Below are 17779 nucleotides of genomic sequence, written 5' to 3'. Positions count from 1 at the left end.
TTGGCAAAATCCAAGTAGATTACATCCACTGCAACACCCTGATCGACACTTCTACTTACTTCTTCATAGAATGCAATTAAATTAGTTTGACAGGACCATGCTGATTTTTGCTAATAATACTGTTCTTCCCAAGGAATTCTTGAATATTATCCCTAAACAGCCCTTCAAATACTTTCCCAGCCACGGAAGTTAAGCTCACAGGTCTATAATTTCCGGGCACAGATTTTGAACCCTTTTTGAAAATAGGAACCACATCTGCCTTCCTCCAATCATCTGGGGGGTTTTTTAGAATTTCTGTTCTTAAAGAATTTTTTGGGGTTAGTTTTGCTCTCTTTGGCAATCACCCTCTGATTTTCTAGTTTAGCCCATCTAATCAACTTTTTGCATGCTTTATTGGCTTCCTTATATCTTATATAGGATGCCTCTGATTCGTCTGATTTAAATGCTGTAAAAGCCATTTTCTTATTTTTAATTTTCTGCTTAAATGTCCCCACTAAGCCACATCGGTTTCAATTTGTTTCTTTTATATTTGTTTCCTAGTGGTACATACTGAGAAGTGTACCCTGCTAATATTTGTTTGAAAATACTAAATTCTTCCTCAGTATTTTTATCCCTGAAGAGTTTTTGCCAGTCAATAAGTTGTAAAGCTGCCCTTATCTTATTGAAATTGGCCTTCTTAAAATTATACGTTTTAGTATTCCCCATGGGCAATTTCTTTTTTGAGTTTATTTCACTTCTTCAGGGACCCATCAAGTGACAGGTTAAAAATCTTCCTCTGACCTACCTGTGCCTCACATTTTTTTCGATCTGGAAAACGGTTTTATTTTATAACATTCAAATTCAGTTATTAACTAATTTAACTTTAAAGCTCTACATTTCACAATGCATTTGTTTACATCACAACCCGTGTGAAAATGAAGCTGTCCCAAATTGCCCAAAAGTTGTGCAACAAGGACAGATTAAAGCCCGAGTCTTTACATTAGGAAAAATGGGCAGACTAGATAGATCAAATAGTTCTTATCTGCTGTTAAAGTCTATTTTTCTATACCACCATTAGCCTATCTCTAGAAGAAAACTGTCTGGATCCAACAAGAAAAGCATTATGGGAGGTTTGAGGTAAACATTTTATTCAGTTAAGTTTGTAACATCTTTTTCCACTATAATTTCAGTTAAAAAGTACTTTATTGGAAATATTAAAATACTTTGCGAGGCAAAACTGTTAATCTTTAAAACACTGAGCACTGTAAAGGAATCTGAAATTGGGCAAATTAGAGGAAATCGCGTAAAAAAGAATGAATGTTAAAGTCTCATCATATTTGACATTTTTCAGGTCACTTAAATAAATATTCCCTTTGCTTATGTTGTCATAATGTCTGCAGAAACATTTTCATACGAGAGGTCAACAGGTTTCATCTGCTTTTTATGCGCTAATAAGGTCATCATCTGATCGGCTGGTGGTTGATAAGTTTGCTAACGGATCAAGATCTGCAAACATATTTAACCATGCTGACATGTCCCTTCTTCCAGCATTTTGGTCTGAAAGAGACAGAAAAAAATATGAATGTGGTTCCATGAAAAAGAAAAAACTTACTAAGTTCTTTCTGTCTTAATTTGTTCGTTGCTACAGGTTTATATAGAAAGAGAGATATATAACACTAGACTGCTGCATTAATTTATTTTTGCATAAACCCATTCCTGAATATTAGATAGTTTGGGGAAGAATGCCACCATTGCAAAAAATATTTTCCCATATCAATAATTGGAACTGGTGTGAGTGCTTTTAATGTGCTTATTAAAATATTGACCTCAATATGTTAATATGTTTTAAGATTTAATTGTTGTGTGATTATTTACCCTACTATTACTTTCTTTTTAAGCACTCGCACCATTTCCAATTATCTATACATAAATGTCTGTACAGAGACAAAGATATACATCACAGTTTGTTCCTATCATTGCCTGACTTACGGTTGCCTTGTAGGTCAGGTGTGCTCTTGAAAGGACAGAACTGGCCATTAAAGTCACTCAAAGGCAATGTCCAATCTAAACATAAAAAGTTACTGTAAGTTTGTACTGCTGTTCTTCACCAAGCTTTGTTTTACTAAATATATGTGAACTTTCATGTGGTTGAAGTAGCTATATCTTTAGAACAAGGAAATGGCACTAAAACATGCATTAACAGATTTATGAATTCACACGTTCTAGTCCACGTGGAAAAAATTAGAAGCATATTGGTAAGAATAGTTTCTTACACCAGGGCTCGCCAAATCCCAGGCGCCAGGTCGTCATGGCGACTGAGCATTTCGCCTAGGTGTTTGTCAGCCTGTTAAATCCCTAAAAAATGCCCCCACGTCACTGAGTGATTCTGTAGGCTGAAAACGCGATTGCGGGAAAACCTGCAATCGCGTTTTCAGCTGCCACAGGCAGCTTCAGGGAAGGGGGTTGAGTGTTGATTGACACAACATCCCCCTGCTGCCTGATCGCTCCCTGAGAGCGACAGTGCAGCGTTAACCCCTTCAATCGTGGCATTTTAGGGGTTAATTCCCATTTTGTATGGGGCTCTGCTGCCCCCACAAGCCCTGTGATGACTCCTGTAGGCATGGAAGCCTACAAGAGTCATCAAAGAGACTCCTCCCTGCAATGGCTGGTCTATAGACCAGCAATTGCGTCCCAGCTGGCAGGGACACATGAGTGTAGAGACCAGCCCCAACCCTCCCCTGCTGCCTGATCGCATTCGCATTGCAGGGGTTAACATTTGTCCCCACAAGCTTGTGGGGACTAAATATCAGTCAATGCTGTGCTCTAATGGAACATCAGCATTGAAAGAGTTAAAAAAAAATTAAAAAAAAAACAGCACTTACCTGAAAGTCCAGGGTGCTTAAAGGTCAAGTTCTGTGAGTTTTGTAAATGGGCTGATGATGATCAGATCACTCCTGACCAACTGTTAGTTTTAAAAAAATCCTGGCTCCTAGCTTTTTTAGCTGGCGCCTAGATTAACAACAAATTTGTCATGCCCTGTCTTACGCGCACTAGAGTGATAATTTCACGATACTTACTTTTGATTCCCTCTACAGATGAAAGGCCTAAGTCAAGGAGCTGTGAAGGGAGAAATCCTGATAAACTCTCTGACTGCTTGGTCTGTTGGTCAGACTCCTGTAAACAGGGACTAGCAACGGTGCCTCCAAAGATATCCTCGTCACATTTTGCAATCTCAGGAGGAATAAATGGCTGCAAGTTCAAAAAAGAAAACTCCTTTTCAAAATCCTCTCCCTCAGTACATTCCAGGAGTAGATCATTTGACGCTGAGAAGATATGAAAACAAATCTTACACAAAGACACTTAAACAAGAACATGGGGAAGAAAATCCACCCCAACCGTATCAGCAGTAGACCATTACATTCTATTTTATAACATATGAAAATGCAACAAGTAAAATGTATACAGTGTCAGACCAGATATTTTTTAATGGTGCCAAAGCTATATCCTATATCCTAAATGTGCTGCTATGAGTGTCATGATGTGATACAGTGATCAATACATGTACGCATTTTCTTAATAAGCAGAAATATTTGATTTATATAGTATCATTATACAATTTTTTGGCTCATTGGTTGGATACCAATGAGCCAAAAAATTGTATAATGATACTACATAAATCAAATAATATTTCTGCTTATTAAGAAAATGCGTACATGTATTGATCACTGTATCACATCATGACACTCATAGCAGCATATTTAGCAATGTGATGTGCCCTATATGTTAAGATATAAATAGTTGTATTGCAGGAAAGCTTGAACTTTTTTTTTTTAACTATACACATCAGGTAAACACATTTTCTTATATTATGAATTTCTTATCCATATCAATTAACATGTTTACCCTAGCACTTTGTGGTGAATACAAATCTTTATAAATATACATTTTTCAATTTGGGCAGAGCTTTGGTGGCTCTGGGTACACCCCATGTAATAACGTGATGTATTTTGTTTACAGCAGATGCGCTCCTTTCTATTAAGCAGGTATATTTTAGATATCCCCTTCCTTTGGCTGCTTACTCAGTGAAATGAGCAATGCTCTTAGTTACAGATTCCCATGCCTGCTATCGGTCTGGTGCTTGAATTAACAAAGGGGGTAATGCTTGAATGGGTCCCAGGCATGCTGTGGGCGGACCATGTTTAAACTCAAGGGTTGTGAAAACACACGGATTATACTACAAAGTAGAAGAGTTCAGGTTTTGTAGCACTCTTAGGGAAATTCTTGCAAATTAGAAAGGTTAAAAAAGTATGAATAATCAAGTACAAATGACACAGTCACTGGCTGAATGGTGTTTTTGGAATTGTGCTCTACATTCTTAGGGATTATAAATCTGAACTTAAGCTCAACAACCTTCTATTTTCCATGTCCTGGTTCTCTGATACCAATTAACCACTTAAGTGCAACAATGGTTCCAAGTTGAATATCCACAATGGATGTGATGAGTGGATAATCATTTTATCTTATTTATTAATTATTTATTTTATTTATTCCTTTTAATCAATGTGCTTCCACTATCGTGTTCTCATGTCTGCTGTTTTTTTGTTATATTTTTACACGGAGATAAAGTCTGGTAAGCACCGAAATTCAATATAAGACGGCTGGGAAAATGCAGCAGTGACAGCCAATCTTCCTTCAACACTATGGCCTCCAATACAAACAACAGACCATTAGGGCTGACATAGCATTATGTTAAAAACAACATTGTAGGCTGGGTAGAGTACACCGGGATAAAATAAACATAAAGGCACACAATTAAAGTTACACAACATACATAAATATATATATATGTTAAATCACATAGACATCAGGGGCCCTTTGATTATGTAAACAACCTAAGAATCTCTGATGTCAAGATTGTGTTTGTGTCTATGGATGCTGTCCACTAAAAGGTATCACATTTTTTTTACTGTGTTCTCCAGGTTTAATATGATATGCATTTTGTGTGCCATAACTGAATTCTCAGAAAAATGTATTGGTTTGTTAGAGAGCAGTAATCTTCAATGCCATTTAAGGGTTTATTCACTAGGGAGCGTCTACAGAAGAGTCTATGATCACAAGGAGCCAACACTAGCAGGTTGCTCTATGGTGAAGGGCTGAGCAAGCCCTACAGAATAGGTGAGAAGACTGAAGGCTCTCTTTCACCGTTTTACCCCGAGTTAAGATGGTCCTGAGTATACTACGCAACCAGAACACCTAATAAATTTGTGATACAAAACTATTTTCTCTAGTCATTAAATGAAAACTACAGAAAACAAATAGACCCCCTCCCCACACAAACCTTGCACATAGACACTTCACTTCTTTCATGTCCAACTGGAGGCAAGGATATTCATGACTTTATTATATTAAGGTATAACTCCTGATTTACTTTATTCTCATTTTTCGTTTTGGTTAGTGTTAGGCTTTTATTTTTGGAAAAGGCTGGTACTTTCCAGGGACCCCTTCTCCTTGTCTATTTTACCATGTGGCAGAGGTTTATGTTACACACCTGTCCAATCTTTTTTTTGTGGTTGTATAAACTCGATCCAAGACAATAAATTGTATTATTCAGTGCTACTTGCTTTGTAGCTTGTATGTCTATTGTATATGCTAAGTAACACAGGAGTGTACCTCAAGTGCCAAGTGATGGAATAAGCTGGTGGCATGATCTACGTCAGACATATAACTAATATGAAAATAGCTTGTTATGGTCTTACACAAGCAGAGGTAAAATTTGGTGGATGACATATGGTGCCCTAACAAGCCTGCTCAGTTCGTGTGCCGCAACCTTTGGGGATATACTTGATGTTGAATATGACAATTACGCTGCTGAAAGTATTTAAGAATAAATAATTTACATTTACCTGTTTCTGCTCCATGATCTGCAGGCCTTTCCCCTTGTAACTTAAGTAGCCTGGCAATAATAAAAAAAACAGATCAGATTTTTTAAGCAAATTGTGGGAGAAAGATCAAACCATATCGCTTTTACATGGCTGTCTCTTAGAGCACCTTTCCTGTTCACTTGGGTATTCGCTTTGTTACCTGTGTCCAGTAGCCCACATATATCTGCTCTCCCATTATTTTGTGATGGTCGATCAGTTATGTTTCTGTGTTTGTCGTAGAGCGTAGTAGTGTAGTAGTATACTTGTCACATTCTGTCTTCCCCTTCTATTTCCCTAATCCCTTAGTCTAGATACCATTGATAATAATCATTACCAATTAGCACTTCTGTATTAAGAAGAATAGACTACATTTAGAAAAGAAAGAAGATCATATCAAGCAGTAAAATGGGTCACTAACAAATTATAATAAAGCGGGGCAGAGCGGGAAAGGTAAGAAAGGAAACAATAATACGGGGAAACAGAAAGAGGACCCATGGGTCTGAATAATAAATTGAGCGAAATACAGTAATAATACAGTAGCTCATAATGTATTTACTAGGAGAGCTGCCATAAACCTGACCCATGACAGAACAAATGCTCTCGCCAGCTGTCGCCAAGAGCTGTAATCCACTGTGGAGTCTGATTGCCCAAATGGTCAGTTTGCCCCAACACCTTAAAACCTAGGCCACTGACTATAATGTTTTCTGGATTCATTTTAAAGGGTCCTTGAAAAGTAATCCGTACATTTATTTTACTATTAATGTGCACTTACGTTTCACTGTCCTCTGCTGTGCTCGCTGGCTTGTCTTCAGATAGCTGTGTATCAGGCTAGAAAACAATACAAATACATATAAGACAGTAGATTGTCATATTTAACATAATGAGTAATGCACTGCTCTCTGACTGCCTTTACCTACAACACGTTGAGTACAGCATCAGGTTAAAAACCTCAGTGTCTCTCTGAAGAATGTCATGGAATTCTTGTACATTGAAAGGCGCACACAACACATATACATATATATATATATACATATATATATACATATATATATACATATATATATATATATACATACATATATATATATATATATATATATATATATATATATATACATACATACATACACACACACCGTATTGGCTCGGATATAGGCCGCACGCGAATATAGGCCGCACCCTAAAAGTTTGGTGCTTTTTTAAAGAAAAAGTTTTGTAACAGATATGCTGCCACTCTGCCCCCCCCCCTCGAGATATGCTGCCACTCTGTCCCCCCCACCCCCGAGATATGCTGCCACTCTGTCCCCCCCCGAGATATGCTGCCACTCTGCACCCCCGAGATATGCTGCCACTCTGTCCTACCCCCTTGAGATATGCTGCCACTCTGTCCTACCCCCCTCGAGATATGCTACCAGTCTGTCCTCCCCCCTCGAGATATACTGCCACTCTGCCCCCCCCCGACTTACCAGAGCAGACTCCTGGATGTCTTGCGGGGCCGGAGGGGGAGATCTACACAATGTGCTTTAACACGATGTGCTTTAACAATCTCCCTTGCCGGGACTCCCCTCGTGGGGCCGGTAAACGTCTGTGCGATGCGCTTAGACAATCTCTGTCTGAGCGCATCAGAGAGTAGGATGCAGGTCCCCTTCACCGCTGCTGGGGATCTGTATCCTAACCCTGCTGCCTGCCCGGCGCGCGGAACTGCATGTCCCGGGCGTCCTACCCCCTTGAGATATGCTGCCACTCTGTCCTACCCCCCTCGAGATATGCTACCACTCTGTCCTCCCCCCTCGAGATATACTGCCACTCTGCCCCCCCCCCCGACTTACCAGAGCAGACTCCTGGATGTCTTGCGGGGCCGGAGGGGGAGATCTACACAATACTCAGCGGAAGTGCCGGCACTGGAAGTTGTATACGCGTATTGCGTAGATGGCCCCCGCCAGCCCCGCAAGACACCTGGGAGTCTGCTCTGGTAAGTCTTGGGGGCAGAGGTAAAACGCATCGTGCAGACGTTCACCGGCTGCGGCGATGCGCGTAAACAACCTCCGCTGCCAGCATGTCTGCACGATGTGCTTTAACAATCTCCCTTGCCGGGACTCCCCTCGTGGGGCCGGTAAACGTCTGTGCGATGCGCTTAGACAATCTCTGTCTGAGCGCATCAGAGAGTAGGATGCAGGTCCCCTTCACCGCTGCTGGGGATCTGTATCCTAACCCTGCTGTCTGCCCGGCGCGCGGAACTGCATGTCCCGGGCGTCGGGCGCTAGACCCCGAATATAGGCCGCACCCCCACTTTAAAGACTTAAAGTGTGGGGGAAAAAGTGTGGCCTATATTCGGGCCAATACGGTATATATATATATATATAGTTATTTGGGTTGAAAAAGAACACAAGTCCATCAAGTTCAACCCCGCTGTTGATCTAGAAGGCGGCACTGAAGTGATATTAAATTGTGCCTCAAATAGTAGAAGAATTCCTTTTTCACTCCAACATATCAATCTGATTTCTCAGTGGATCAACAAGCTATAGCTAATCACGTCCTTGCAACCTATATATACCTTGTATACATGTATAATTCTTTGCTAAACATTCATTCTAAAGTCTGAATGGGAGACCCTGTTCTTTGTACAGCCCTATATGTATTTATATGCATCCTATGTATTTGTATAATGATATTAAAGCCCTTCTAAGATTTTTTTCTAGTGTAAATAAACATAATTTTTTCATAACTAAGGTGTTTTCTTACTCATTTTGTAGCCTGTCTCTTGACCTCTTCAAGTTCTGTAATGTTCTTTTTAAGAACTGGTGCCCAAACTTCTATTGCTACCATTGATTTATGCAGAGGCAATATTATATTTTCTTCACAAGAGCCCATACCCCTTTTTATACATGAAAATATCTTACTGGCCTAGGGTCAGTGGCACCTGGGTGCAATATTTCTTCAGGTACTGAATTGGTACCTTTTATGTATAATTGAATGAAATGCTTTCACAAAAACAAAATAAATCACGCTAGCTGAAAAACAACCTGATATTGTTGCCCATCTCTTCATAGAATGCAATTAAGCCGGACTGCCACAATAAAAACATCCTCATCCTTACTAATGGACCAAAAATGATTCAGACAAATTTTTCGGTATGTTTTTGATCCATTTGTTTCCGGGCAACAAATGTAATTCCCTGTTCATTCAATTAAGCCAAAAATCAGGGCATTTTTAATTTAGGAACAAAATTCATTGCCCGGTGCCCACATTAATTCTCATTCAATCTCATTCTCGTTCACTCTCCTTTTGATTTTAGCCTTCCTAAAATTCGGCATTTTGGTGGAGCCACTGCTAGCTAAGAGTAGGGTTTGCTATAAAGAAATAGGCATGATGTAAAATGAAGAAGAATAAGAAAAAAATGTTAATACAAAACCTTTGGTTGGAAAACACTGTATGTAAGCACTGCTTGAAATTCCTCCTGTATTTCAGACATAATTTGTGCTGTGTTTTTCCAGAAGTGCAGAAGTGTTTTCTGTTAGAGAGAAATAATGAAACATTAGCTCCCACTTTTATCGTAGGAAATTTACATGGATCTTTATTTCTTTGGGGTTCGATAAACTGTTAACTTGATTATTCACTGAGATCACAAATGACAGCTTGGACCCTTCCAGGTTCAATACAACTGTTGGGTTCTGCAGGTTTTAGCTAAGTCAGCAGGAAATTGTTTCTACAGTCAAGAAACATAATCTTTACATGTAGCTGGCATAACAGTTGGTCATAGTTGATTTCATGTTGTCTTTACAATTCAGGCTAGGAGTAAAAGAGAAAACCCCCCAAAAAAACAATAATGTGGGCTATTCTACAGCTTCCATCGACAACCTTCTGCAACTTTACAGCGGTCATTGAGTAGTCAGAAAAGGTCTCCTCCAAGTTGCTACCTCTCCCAGTTTTCACTATTTAGACTATTATACATGAACATGTAAATGCTTTTTACTTAGCACCATGTTATTATACAATCCAAAAATAGTATACAAAATAGAGAGTTTAAAAAGTCCACATTCATTTGTAGTGCTATAAATAAGCTTGAGAACCAGAATTAAGAAGCTCAAAAGTTAAGGAGAAATTGGTACAACTCAGTCCAGCATGAATGAAATATGTAACTTGTAGATATGGGCATTTCAAAGTGGAAACGATCATAGTTTTGCATGTAAGCAAGTAAACAGTACACCTCATAAGTATAAATAAATATACATAATCTTCAAAACACAATAGTGTGAATAGCACGATTTATGGTGCAGTGGCGCTACCAGTAAATTGTTACCTGGTATGAAGCTAGTGAATGTGATAACAGATTACATCGACTGGCGCCAAGGAGATCTACCTTCTGGCACACATCCATCTTTGTCTTGTCAAAAAAGCTCTTGGTGTTTCTAACCTGAATCTGCACCTGTGAATAGTACACAAGAACAACTGTAATACAAATCTCAAGAGACACTGCATTTGGAGAGCCTGATTATTTGCTTTGCTTCAGAGGTTGGCCATAAACATACCTGGGAACTTCTGAGCTCCGGCTACCCAGAGCCTTCCCTTGCAGGACGTTGCCAAGACTGCCCACTGATGTCCCACTGACGTCAGCGGGAAACAACCCCTAATTAAAGGGAAAATGGGCGGGGAGCGGGTCGTGTCAAGACCCTGCTCCTGCGACCTGGAGGGTCAAACCTAGAGAGTTCCCAGGTATGGCCATAAATACTTAATAAAAATTCATATTGTTCTTAAATAGATTGGTAAATTGTGAATATATAGGTTGGCAAGGATCAGAGGTGCTGTAAAATGAGTGAGAATAAGGCAAAAACATTTGTGCAAAAACCTTTGGGGCTGTTGTATTTTTGTGATCCCTGTTACAGGGACCTATACTACAGTTCCTGGCCAGATTATAAACATGTTATACCTTCCTGAATTTTTCCATTTGTTTATAGGTGTCAGGGTCCAACTCTTGGGACACATCCTTCATCCACAGCAAGGCTCCTCTATATTCTGTCCGTGCTGTCTCCATTCTATTGATAGTTATTAGGGTGTCAGAGACCGCCCGTCTACTAAAAGTATCCATCTCCTGTTGCAAGCGGGATAGTGGGGTACAGATTGCCAACCTGCGTGAGGACAAGGAAAAACAGGTTTCTGAATGTTTCTACTAATTAAGACGTCTAAACTACACATCAAGGTCTATTCACTAAAAGCAAATGTGACAGCAGAGCTGTTGTTTCAACTCCCTGACTTCACTATGCATTATGGGTCAACCCCAGTACGCTTTTGCTACAGGTAGAGACTGGCTTGCCCTGTATAATGTATAGTAAAATCAGAGAGATTTTATCATGCATTGAATTATGGTTTATGCAGGGCCAGCTCGGCCCTTTTTAGTGGAGAAAATTGCCAGCATAACTAATAGGAATATGAGGGAGTTGAATCCTAATTTAAACATGAATTTTATAATCCTCAATATTCACCCTTATTATTCAACATACCTTTGCCGAGCAGAAGAGCAAAGAGCATTTCCTGTGGCTTTCATCATTTTTCCGGCGTCTGTACTATTTTGCTCTGCATGTACCTTTAAATGCAGGCCTAAATCATTCTCTTCTTCGGACAAAGCTGGGGCAAAAATGAAGAAAAACCTTAAGCCTTTTCACAAATCCTTCTTTCTCAGCCAATGAGTATATTTTTATTATTCCTATTTTCTTGAATCTATTCCAGCATAAATAAAATTAACATGTCTATTTATACATACCATTCAGTGCATGCTGGTATTTATCAATCATTTTGATAAGCTCTGATCCTGTTGCCTGAACTGAATGAAATACCTGTAAAAGTAATCTTTGCTTTATATCTACCAAAACCAATCAGACATTTTAAAGAACCGATTTTATGTGTGTTTATAATATGAGAGAAGTGTATATTGTAGATATATTTTTGCAGTTGTAAAACTATAGGTTTTATAACAATTCCCAGCCCAGGTTTAGAAACTACAAGAATACCTGTCAAAATATTTCATAGGATGGAATAAATCTTTGAGGATGGCACAGCAGAAAATTTGGTGCACGTTTTAAGCACTGCGTTTTCTAACAGGCACAGCATAAAAGCCGGTTCACATTATAAGCAGTGTCTTTCATGTTGATAGAATTTGTCAGTGTTTATTTTCCACTTGGCTGTAAATTAATCTGCACAACTGAAAACAAACCGACAAATTCAATAAAAATTAAATAGACATACATTGAAATCCATTTGCCAAGTATATTAGATTATAGTAAACCGGTGACAAACTACCATAAAAATGGTAACAATCACTGTCCGACACAATGCATTTGTAGGTTTTGTGAATTCAAAATTGAAAATTGAATAAAGGGTTTAATACACTATATGACCAAAAGTATGACACCTGACTATCAAACCTACAAGACCCTGTTGGGCATCCCATTCCAAAAGCATGGGTGTTAATGTGGAGTTCTCCTTCTTCTGTGGCTATAACAGCATGCCACCCAACAGTCCCAATTTGGGCAGGACAGTCACGATTTTGGGACTCAGTCCCACCGTCCCACCTATCCCTATCTCTGTCCCACTTTGCCAGTGCCATAGAAAGGGCGAGGCGATGCACTCACCTTGGACGCAGCTGTGGGGAAGCACACAGCCGCCCAATCAGCAGCTGCAGGACTGGTTGGGGAGATCACAATCCCCCCTCTAACTGGCCCAATATTAGGGAGCGCAAGGTCTGTAATTTCAGACCTCAGCTTCTGTGCAGGTGTGTGTTAGAGCAGTGGAGGTATTTGTGTGCTTGTAAGCTGTTGTGTGTGCAAGAGCAGTGTATGTGTATATGTGTGTTTATAGCCAGGTATGTGTAAGGGCAGTGTATGTGTGTGTTTGTGGGCAGGTGTGTGTGTGTGAAGGCAGTGTATGTGTAAATGTGTGTTTATGGGCAGGTGTGTGTAAGGGGAGCGTGTGTGTTTATGGGCAGGTGTGTGTGTGTGTAAGGGCAGTGTATGTGTATATGAGTGTTTATGGGCAGGTGTGTGTAAGGGTAATGTATGTGTATATGTGTGTTTATGGGCAGGTGTGTGTAAAGGCAGTGTGTAAGGGTCCTGAGAGAGAGGCTAACAGCCTTTTGTCAATTAAAAAAAAATCTCTGCTGCTGTGGACTATTCTTCCAATCATGATGGACACCTAGCTGAGAATCATGCGAATTGTAGTTCACAGATAACATCTGCAACATTACTGTTGACTGCACTTCCCATGATGCTCAGCCAGCATTGTGGAAACAGTATGTCTGGCTGAGCCTCATAGGAACAGTAGTTAGCAGCACATATTGTGACAGGTGTTAGTTGTGGATTACAAATCCCAAGATGCATAGTTATGGTGGACACCTAGCTGGCTGAGCACCATGGGAATTGTAGTTCACACCTAATATCTGCAGCTTTATCAGCATGGAAGTAGTATGTCTGGGTGAGCCTCATGGGAATTCAATTCAATGTGTTGGTTATTTTTAATATCCACAACTGTGCTGACAAAAATGAAAAGTGGCAATGCAAGGGCGACACTGTAAAGTGGCATTGCTTGTATTGGTGAGTTGTCCTAGAGCGATTACAACATTTTTTTTCCTTCTTTCACATTTTGAAATGTGGGGAGGTATGTAACAGTGTCTACTTCTGGGAAGGCTTTCCACAAGATTTTGGAGAATGTCTGTGACAATTTGTGCCCATTCAGCAAATTGAGTGTGGTCAACTGCTTCGTAGCTGAGCTGTTACTCCTAGATGCTTCCATGTCGCAATAAGATTACTTACAATGGGAAGATCTAACAGGGCAGAGATTTCATAGCAAAGGTGGCATTCTATGACAGTACTACTTTTTAAGTCACTGAGCTCTTCAGTACGACTCATTCTACTGCCAGTGTTTGGGTATGGAGATGGCTGCTTATGTGCTTGATATTATGCACCTGTTAGCAATGGGTGTGGCTGAAACACCTAAACTCAATTAGGAGGGGTTTCCTCATACTACATCTGGTCATATAGCATAGCTAATAATGAATACTATGTACATTAAAAATTCTCACTTTACAAGTCATCTGTTATACCCATTTCCAATTCTGAACTTTAAATAATTGCTACCAAATTACTTGTTTAAGTGCTACATCAACATGTTTAACGAACCATGAATACAAACATTCTGACTACAGTAAATAAACCTTATATGAGATACTATGCAAATGTATGCACTAAAGCTTGAGTTTGCAGGTCAGTTTGAAGGAGAGCTGCTGTTTCAACTCACTGATTAACCTATGCAATATGAAAGGGCTGTGTTGACCTTGCATAATGTATAGCCCAATAAGTTAAGTGACAATATTAAGCAGACTCAAGTAGACCACAGCAACAAACTAGTTGGTATTGGGCTAGGACATGATCCTTGGCTAGCATTCATACACCATAGCACCTTATGTAACTGTGTAAATAAGCATTACAAATAATGTGAAGGTTTAAAGAAAATATATTCAACAGACAATGCTTTAACCAACTTACCCGAACATCTCTGTCTTTAACATACATTTCCCAAGTGGCACCTTTGTAGACTAATGCATCATGTTTTTTTTCAAATATGGTAGCAATGGCACTTCCTTACCTCTAGTTTGGCATCCAGCTCTGCATCTGATGCAACTACATGTTCATCTTCTTTCTTTCCAGTAACTTTAATCAAAACCTGTTTAGTTTTCCAGAATTTTTTCTGCATACGGCTGACCATGGAGTGGTCCTCTCCCACCCACTGCCGACTATCAGTGTTCATTGTGCAACTGGACAGAACAAATTAAGAAATAATATTTGCTTCTTGCTTCTCACTGACTTGCACTAACTAAATGATACTTTCTGCTCTTCAACCTGTTGTAAACATAATGAATAAATAATTGCAGCATCAAATAGCAGACTGATAGGAATCAGAAACAAACAGTTGTTAAAGGAACACTCTTTCACATGCAATTTAATCACTTAAGGACCAAGGCTATTTTATGCTACAACACCAGATTAATTTTTGTGTTTTCTTTTCTCCCTCTTTCTCATGTAGTTTATCAACAAAAATTGTGTCCTTTACATCCTTTCGCGTTGAACCACCTGAAGCAGCTTTGGTAGTTATTATTGCTCTTTCAAAATGCAGTTATAGTTTAACGCAGTAGTTATTACTTACTGTCTGATGAGTGACCTACAAAAGATTTCTATTGTGAATAAAATTAAACATTTCCCCACCACCATAATCTGTTGGAACACCCGTGCCATCTTTGTGAGCCATCTTTCATAAGCTACCATGTAGGAAGATGATGAAACACAAAGGGAGAATTCTCTGTTTTACTACATACTCAGATGGAAAACCTCATTGCAACCTCAGTTTATGTGATATTTTAGAACTTGCTTATTTTTTTCGTCCTGGAGATGCCAACAAATGTGGTGACTAACCTGACGGGAATGTCTTCATGCATTCAAGACAGACTGGTTTAATATGGAAGTTTGTACAGCTAAAGTCCCATTCAAATAGATAAAGCCAGGTTTGCCAGTCAACAGAAATACAATCGTGGGAGGACTTTAAGAGGTGATAAGCCCCCCTTCGTCAGAAGAGAAGATGCAGTATTTAACAACAGGAGCAATGGGGCTAGAATTGATGGACAGTATTGAAATGGAGTAAGCAATAGGCTCCGTATGGCTGGCACACAACAATCTAAATGCAAGAGATTTCCGTCAATTTACTTTTAATCACGAGGAAGGTCGACAACTCTTCCAATCACATCTAGGTAATTTGTGCTGGAAATATTTAAGGAATAGTCCAAATGATGACCATTTTTTAATAACATGAAAACGGTATACTGTTTTTGAATAGATATATTGTTCCACTGTTGATGGTTTTTGGTATTCCAATGATACATGCATTTTACTGGGTCTATTTTCATGAATGAGCTGGTAGAGCACACACTGATGTGTGAACTTAGCGTGTAGAGCACACATTATATAACATTATTTGTTTGGGATTTGTTTTAAAACACATTTATTAACCCCTTCAATCCCCCTATAGACGTACCGGGACGTCTAGCCCTTCGTGCAGCGTCAGGAACACATCCCTGCCGCTGCACTGGAGACCAGGCTGTCGTTTGACAGCCTGGACTCCCCCCTGGCAGCAGAAGCCAGCGTCGCTGGCTTTCTGCTGCCCGATCTCCTGTAACAGCTTCCGGCGCGAAGCCGGACGACTGTTACAGATAGAAGTGTCTAGATCACTCCCGCGAGGGAGCTGTCACAGTTACCGGCACGAATGCCGGTAAACTACTACAGATATATTGCCTCCAGTGTGTCATTAGCCTTGGGGGACTGAACCACATCCGGGTCAGTGACATTACTGCCGGATGTGCGACACTGGGGGGGAGAGAGAGAGAGAGAGAGAGAGATCGTCTTGCAGAGCTGCAGTGCTTAGTGCAAAGTGTTTTAGATAGTGTAGTGTTTTAGAAATTGGCCAGGTAGGTGTCGTGTACAATGGCGCAACGTGTCATCAGTGCTGAGGAGGCTCATGACTGCCTCACTCAGTCTGAAGACGATGCCACTCTGTCCGCGTCAGACGCCCGGGCCACTCTGTCCGCGTCAGACGCCGAGGCCACTCTGTCTGCGTCAGACGCCGAGGCCACTCTGTCCGCGTCTGACGACGAGGCCACTCTGACCGCGTCTGACGACGAGGCCACTCTGACCGCGTCAGACGCCGAGGCCACTCTGACTGCATCAGATATTGATCCAATATCTGATGAATCCTGCTGTGCGTCAGAAAATGACGAGTCAGAGGAAGACGATGATGGCCAGGGTCCATCTGCTAAAGCCAGGCGTGGAGAGCCTGACTCTCAATATAATTGGGTGCCCCCAAATATGATAGACCCAGTAATCCCTGCTTTTACTGGGACTCCTGGCATCAGATGTGACATTGATGCTAGCGAGCCAAAGTCATTTTTCCATTTAATGTTTGCCCCCGAGTTTTTTGAGCTGCTAGCAGCTCAAACAAACCTCTATGCAGCCCAGTGTCAGGCAGCTGACCAAGGAGACAGAAGCCAGACCTGGTACCCCACTGACTCCTATGAAATTAGAAGATTTTGGGCCCTGACCCTTATGATGGGCATTGTGAAAAAGCCCACGATGCGCTCCTATTGGAGCACAGATCCCATTATATCCACCCCTGCTTTTTCCAAAATAATGCCCCGGAACAGGTACTTTGGGCTCCTAAAATTTTTACATTTTACTGACAATTCCCAATGCCCCCCTAGAGAACACCCCCAATTTGACCGGTTATATAAATTGAGGCCCATTATTAATTATTTTTCAAGTAAATTCCCTGAAATTTATACCCCCGATAAAAATGTGGCTGTAGACGAGTCCCTGGTCCTATTCAAGGGTAGACTGAACATCAAACAGTATATCCCGTCCAAGCGAGCGAGGTACGGTGTAAAGTTATATAAACTTTGCGAGAGTGGGACGGGATATACTGTTTCCTTCAGAATCTACGAAGGGAAGGACAGTCACCTTGATCCCCCTGGCTGCCCACAATCTGTGGGTACTAGTGGGAAGATAGTGTGGGACCTGCTGTCCCCCTATTTGAATAAGGGCTACCACCTCTGGGTGGATAACTTTTACACCAGCCCAGACTTGTTTCATTTTTTATTTTTGCAGCAGACCCCGGCATGTGGCACTGTTAGGCCAACCCGCAAGGGTTATCCTAAAAACCTCACCTACCCAAGGCAGAGGCGGGGCACTACCAGTGCTCTGCGCAGTCAGGAGCTGTTGGCCCTCAGGTACACTGACAGGAAGGATGTGTATATCCTCTCCACTATACACAATGAGAAGGTGGTACCT

General features: G+C 40.6%; 1 protein-coding gene across 4 annotated transcripts in view; it reads right to left on the bottom strand.

Annotated features, from left to right (window-relative positions):
- Positions 1-1110: 1110 nt before the first annotated feature.
- ICA1L (islet cell autoantigen 1 like) overlaps positions 1111-17779 on the bottom strand; it is a 65490-nt gene continuing 48821 nt past the window's right edge. Inside the window, exons 2-12 of one of the 4 annotated variants that reach the window (XM_053470665.1) lie at positions 14535-14788; positions 11659-11731; positions 11399-11522; positions 10828-11026; positions 10201-10326; positions 9313-9411; positions 6673-6728; positions 5883-5932; positions 3057-3302; positions 1969-2043; positions 1111-1536 (exon numbers count right to left, since the gene is read on the bottom strand). In XM_053470665.1, coding sequence (XP_053326640.1) covers positions 1421-1536; positions 1969-2043; positions 3057-3302; positions 5883-5932; positions 6673-6728; positions 9313-9411; positions 10201-10326; positions 10828-11026; positions 11399-11522; positions 11659-11731; positions 14535-14696 — 1326 coding nt within the window. In that variant the 5' untranslated portion in view covers positions 14697-14788 and the 3' untranslated portion in view covers positions 1111-1420. Of the gene's footprint in view, positions 1537-1968; positions 2044-3056; positions 3303-5882; positions 5933-6672; positions 6729-9212; positions 9606-10200; positions 10327-10821; positions 11027-11398; positions 11523-11658; positions 11732-14534; positions 14853-17779 lie in introns of those variants that run through there. The other 3 variants (XM_053470667.1, XM_053470666.1, XM_053470668.1) reach the window with 3 other exon arrangements.

Source organism: Spea bombifrons, chromosome 7 (genome assembly GCF_027358695.1).
Source record: "Spea bombifrons isolate aSpeBom1 chromosome 7, aSpeBom1.2.pri, whole genome shotgun sequence".
NCBI classification, from domain to species: Eukaryota; Metazoa; Chordata; class Amphibia; order Anura; family Pelobatidae; genus Spea; species Spea bombifrons.
The sequence above is the reverse complement of the archived record's forward strand: the minus strand, read 5'-3'. Positions and strand labels throughout refer to the sequence as shown.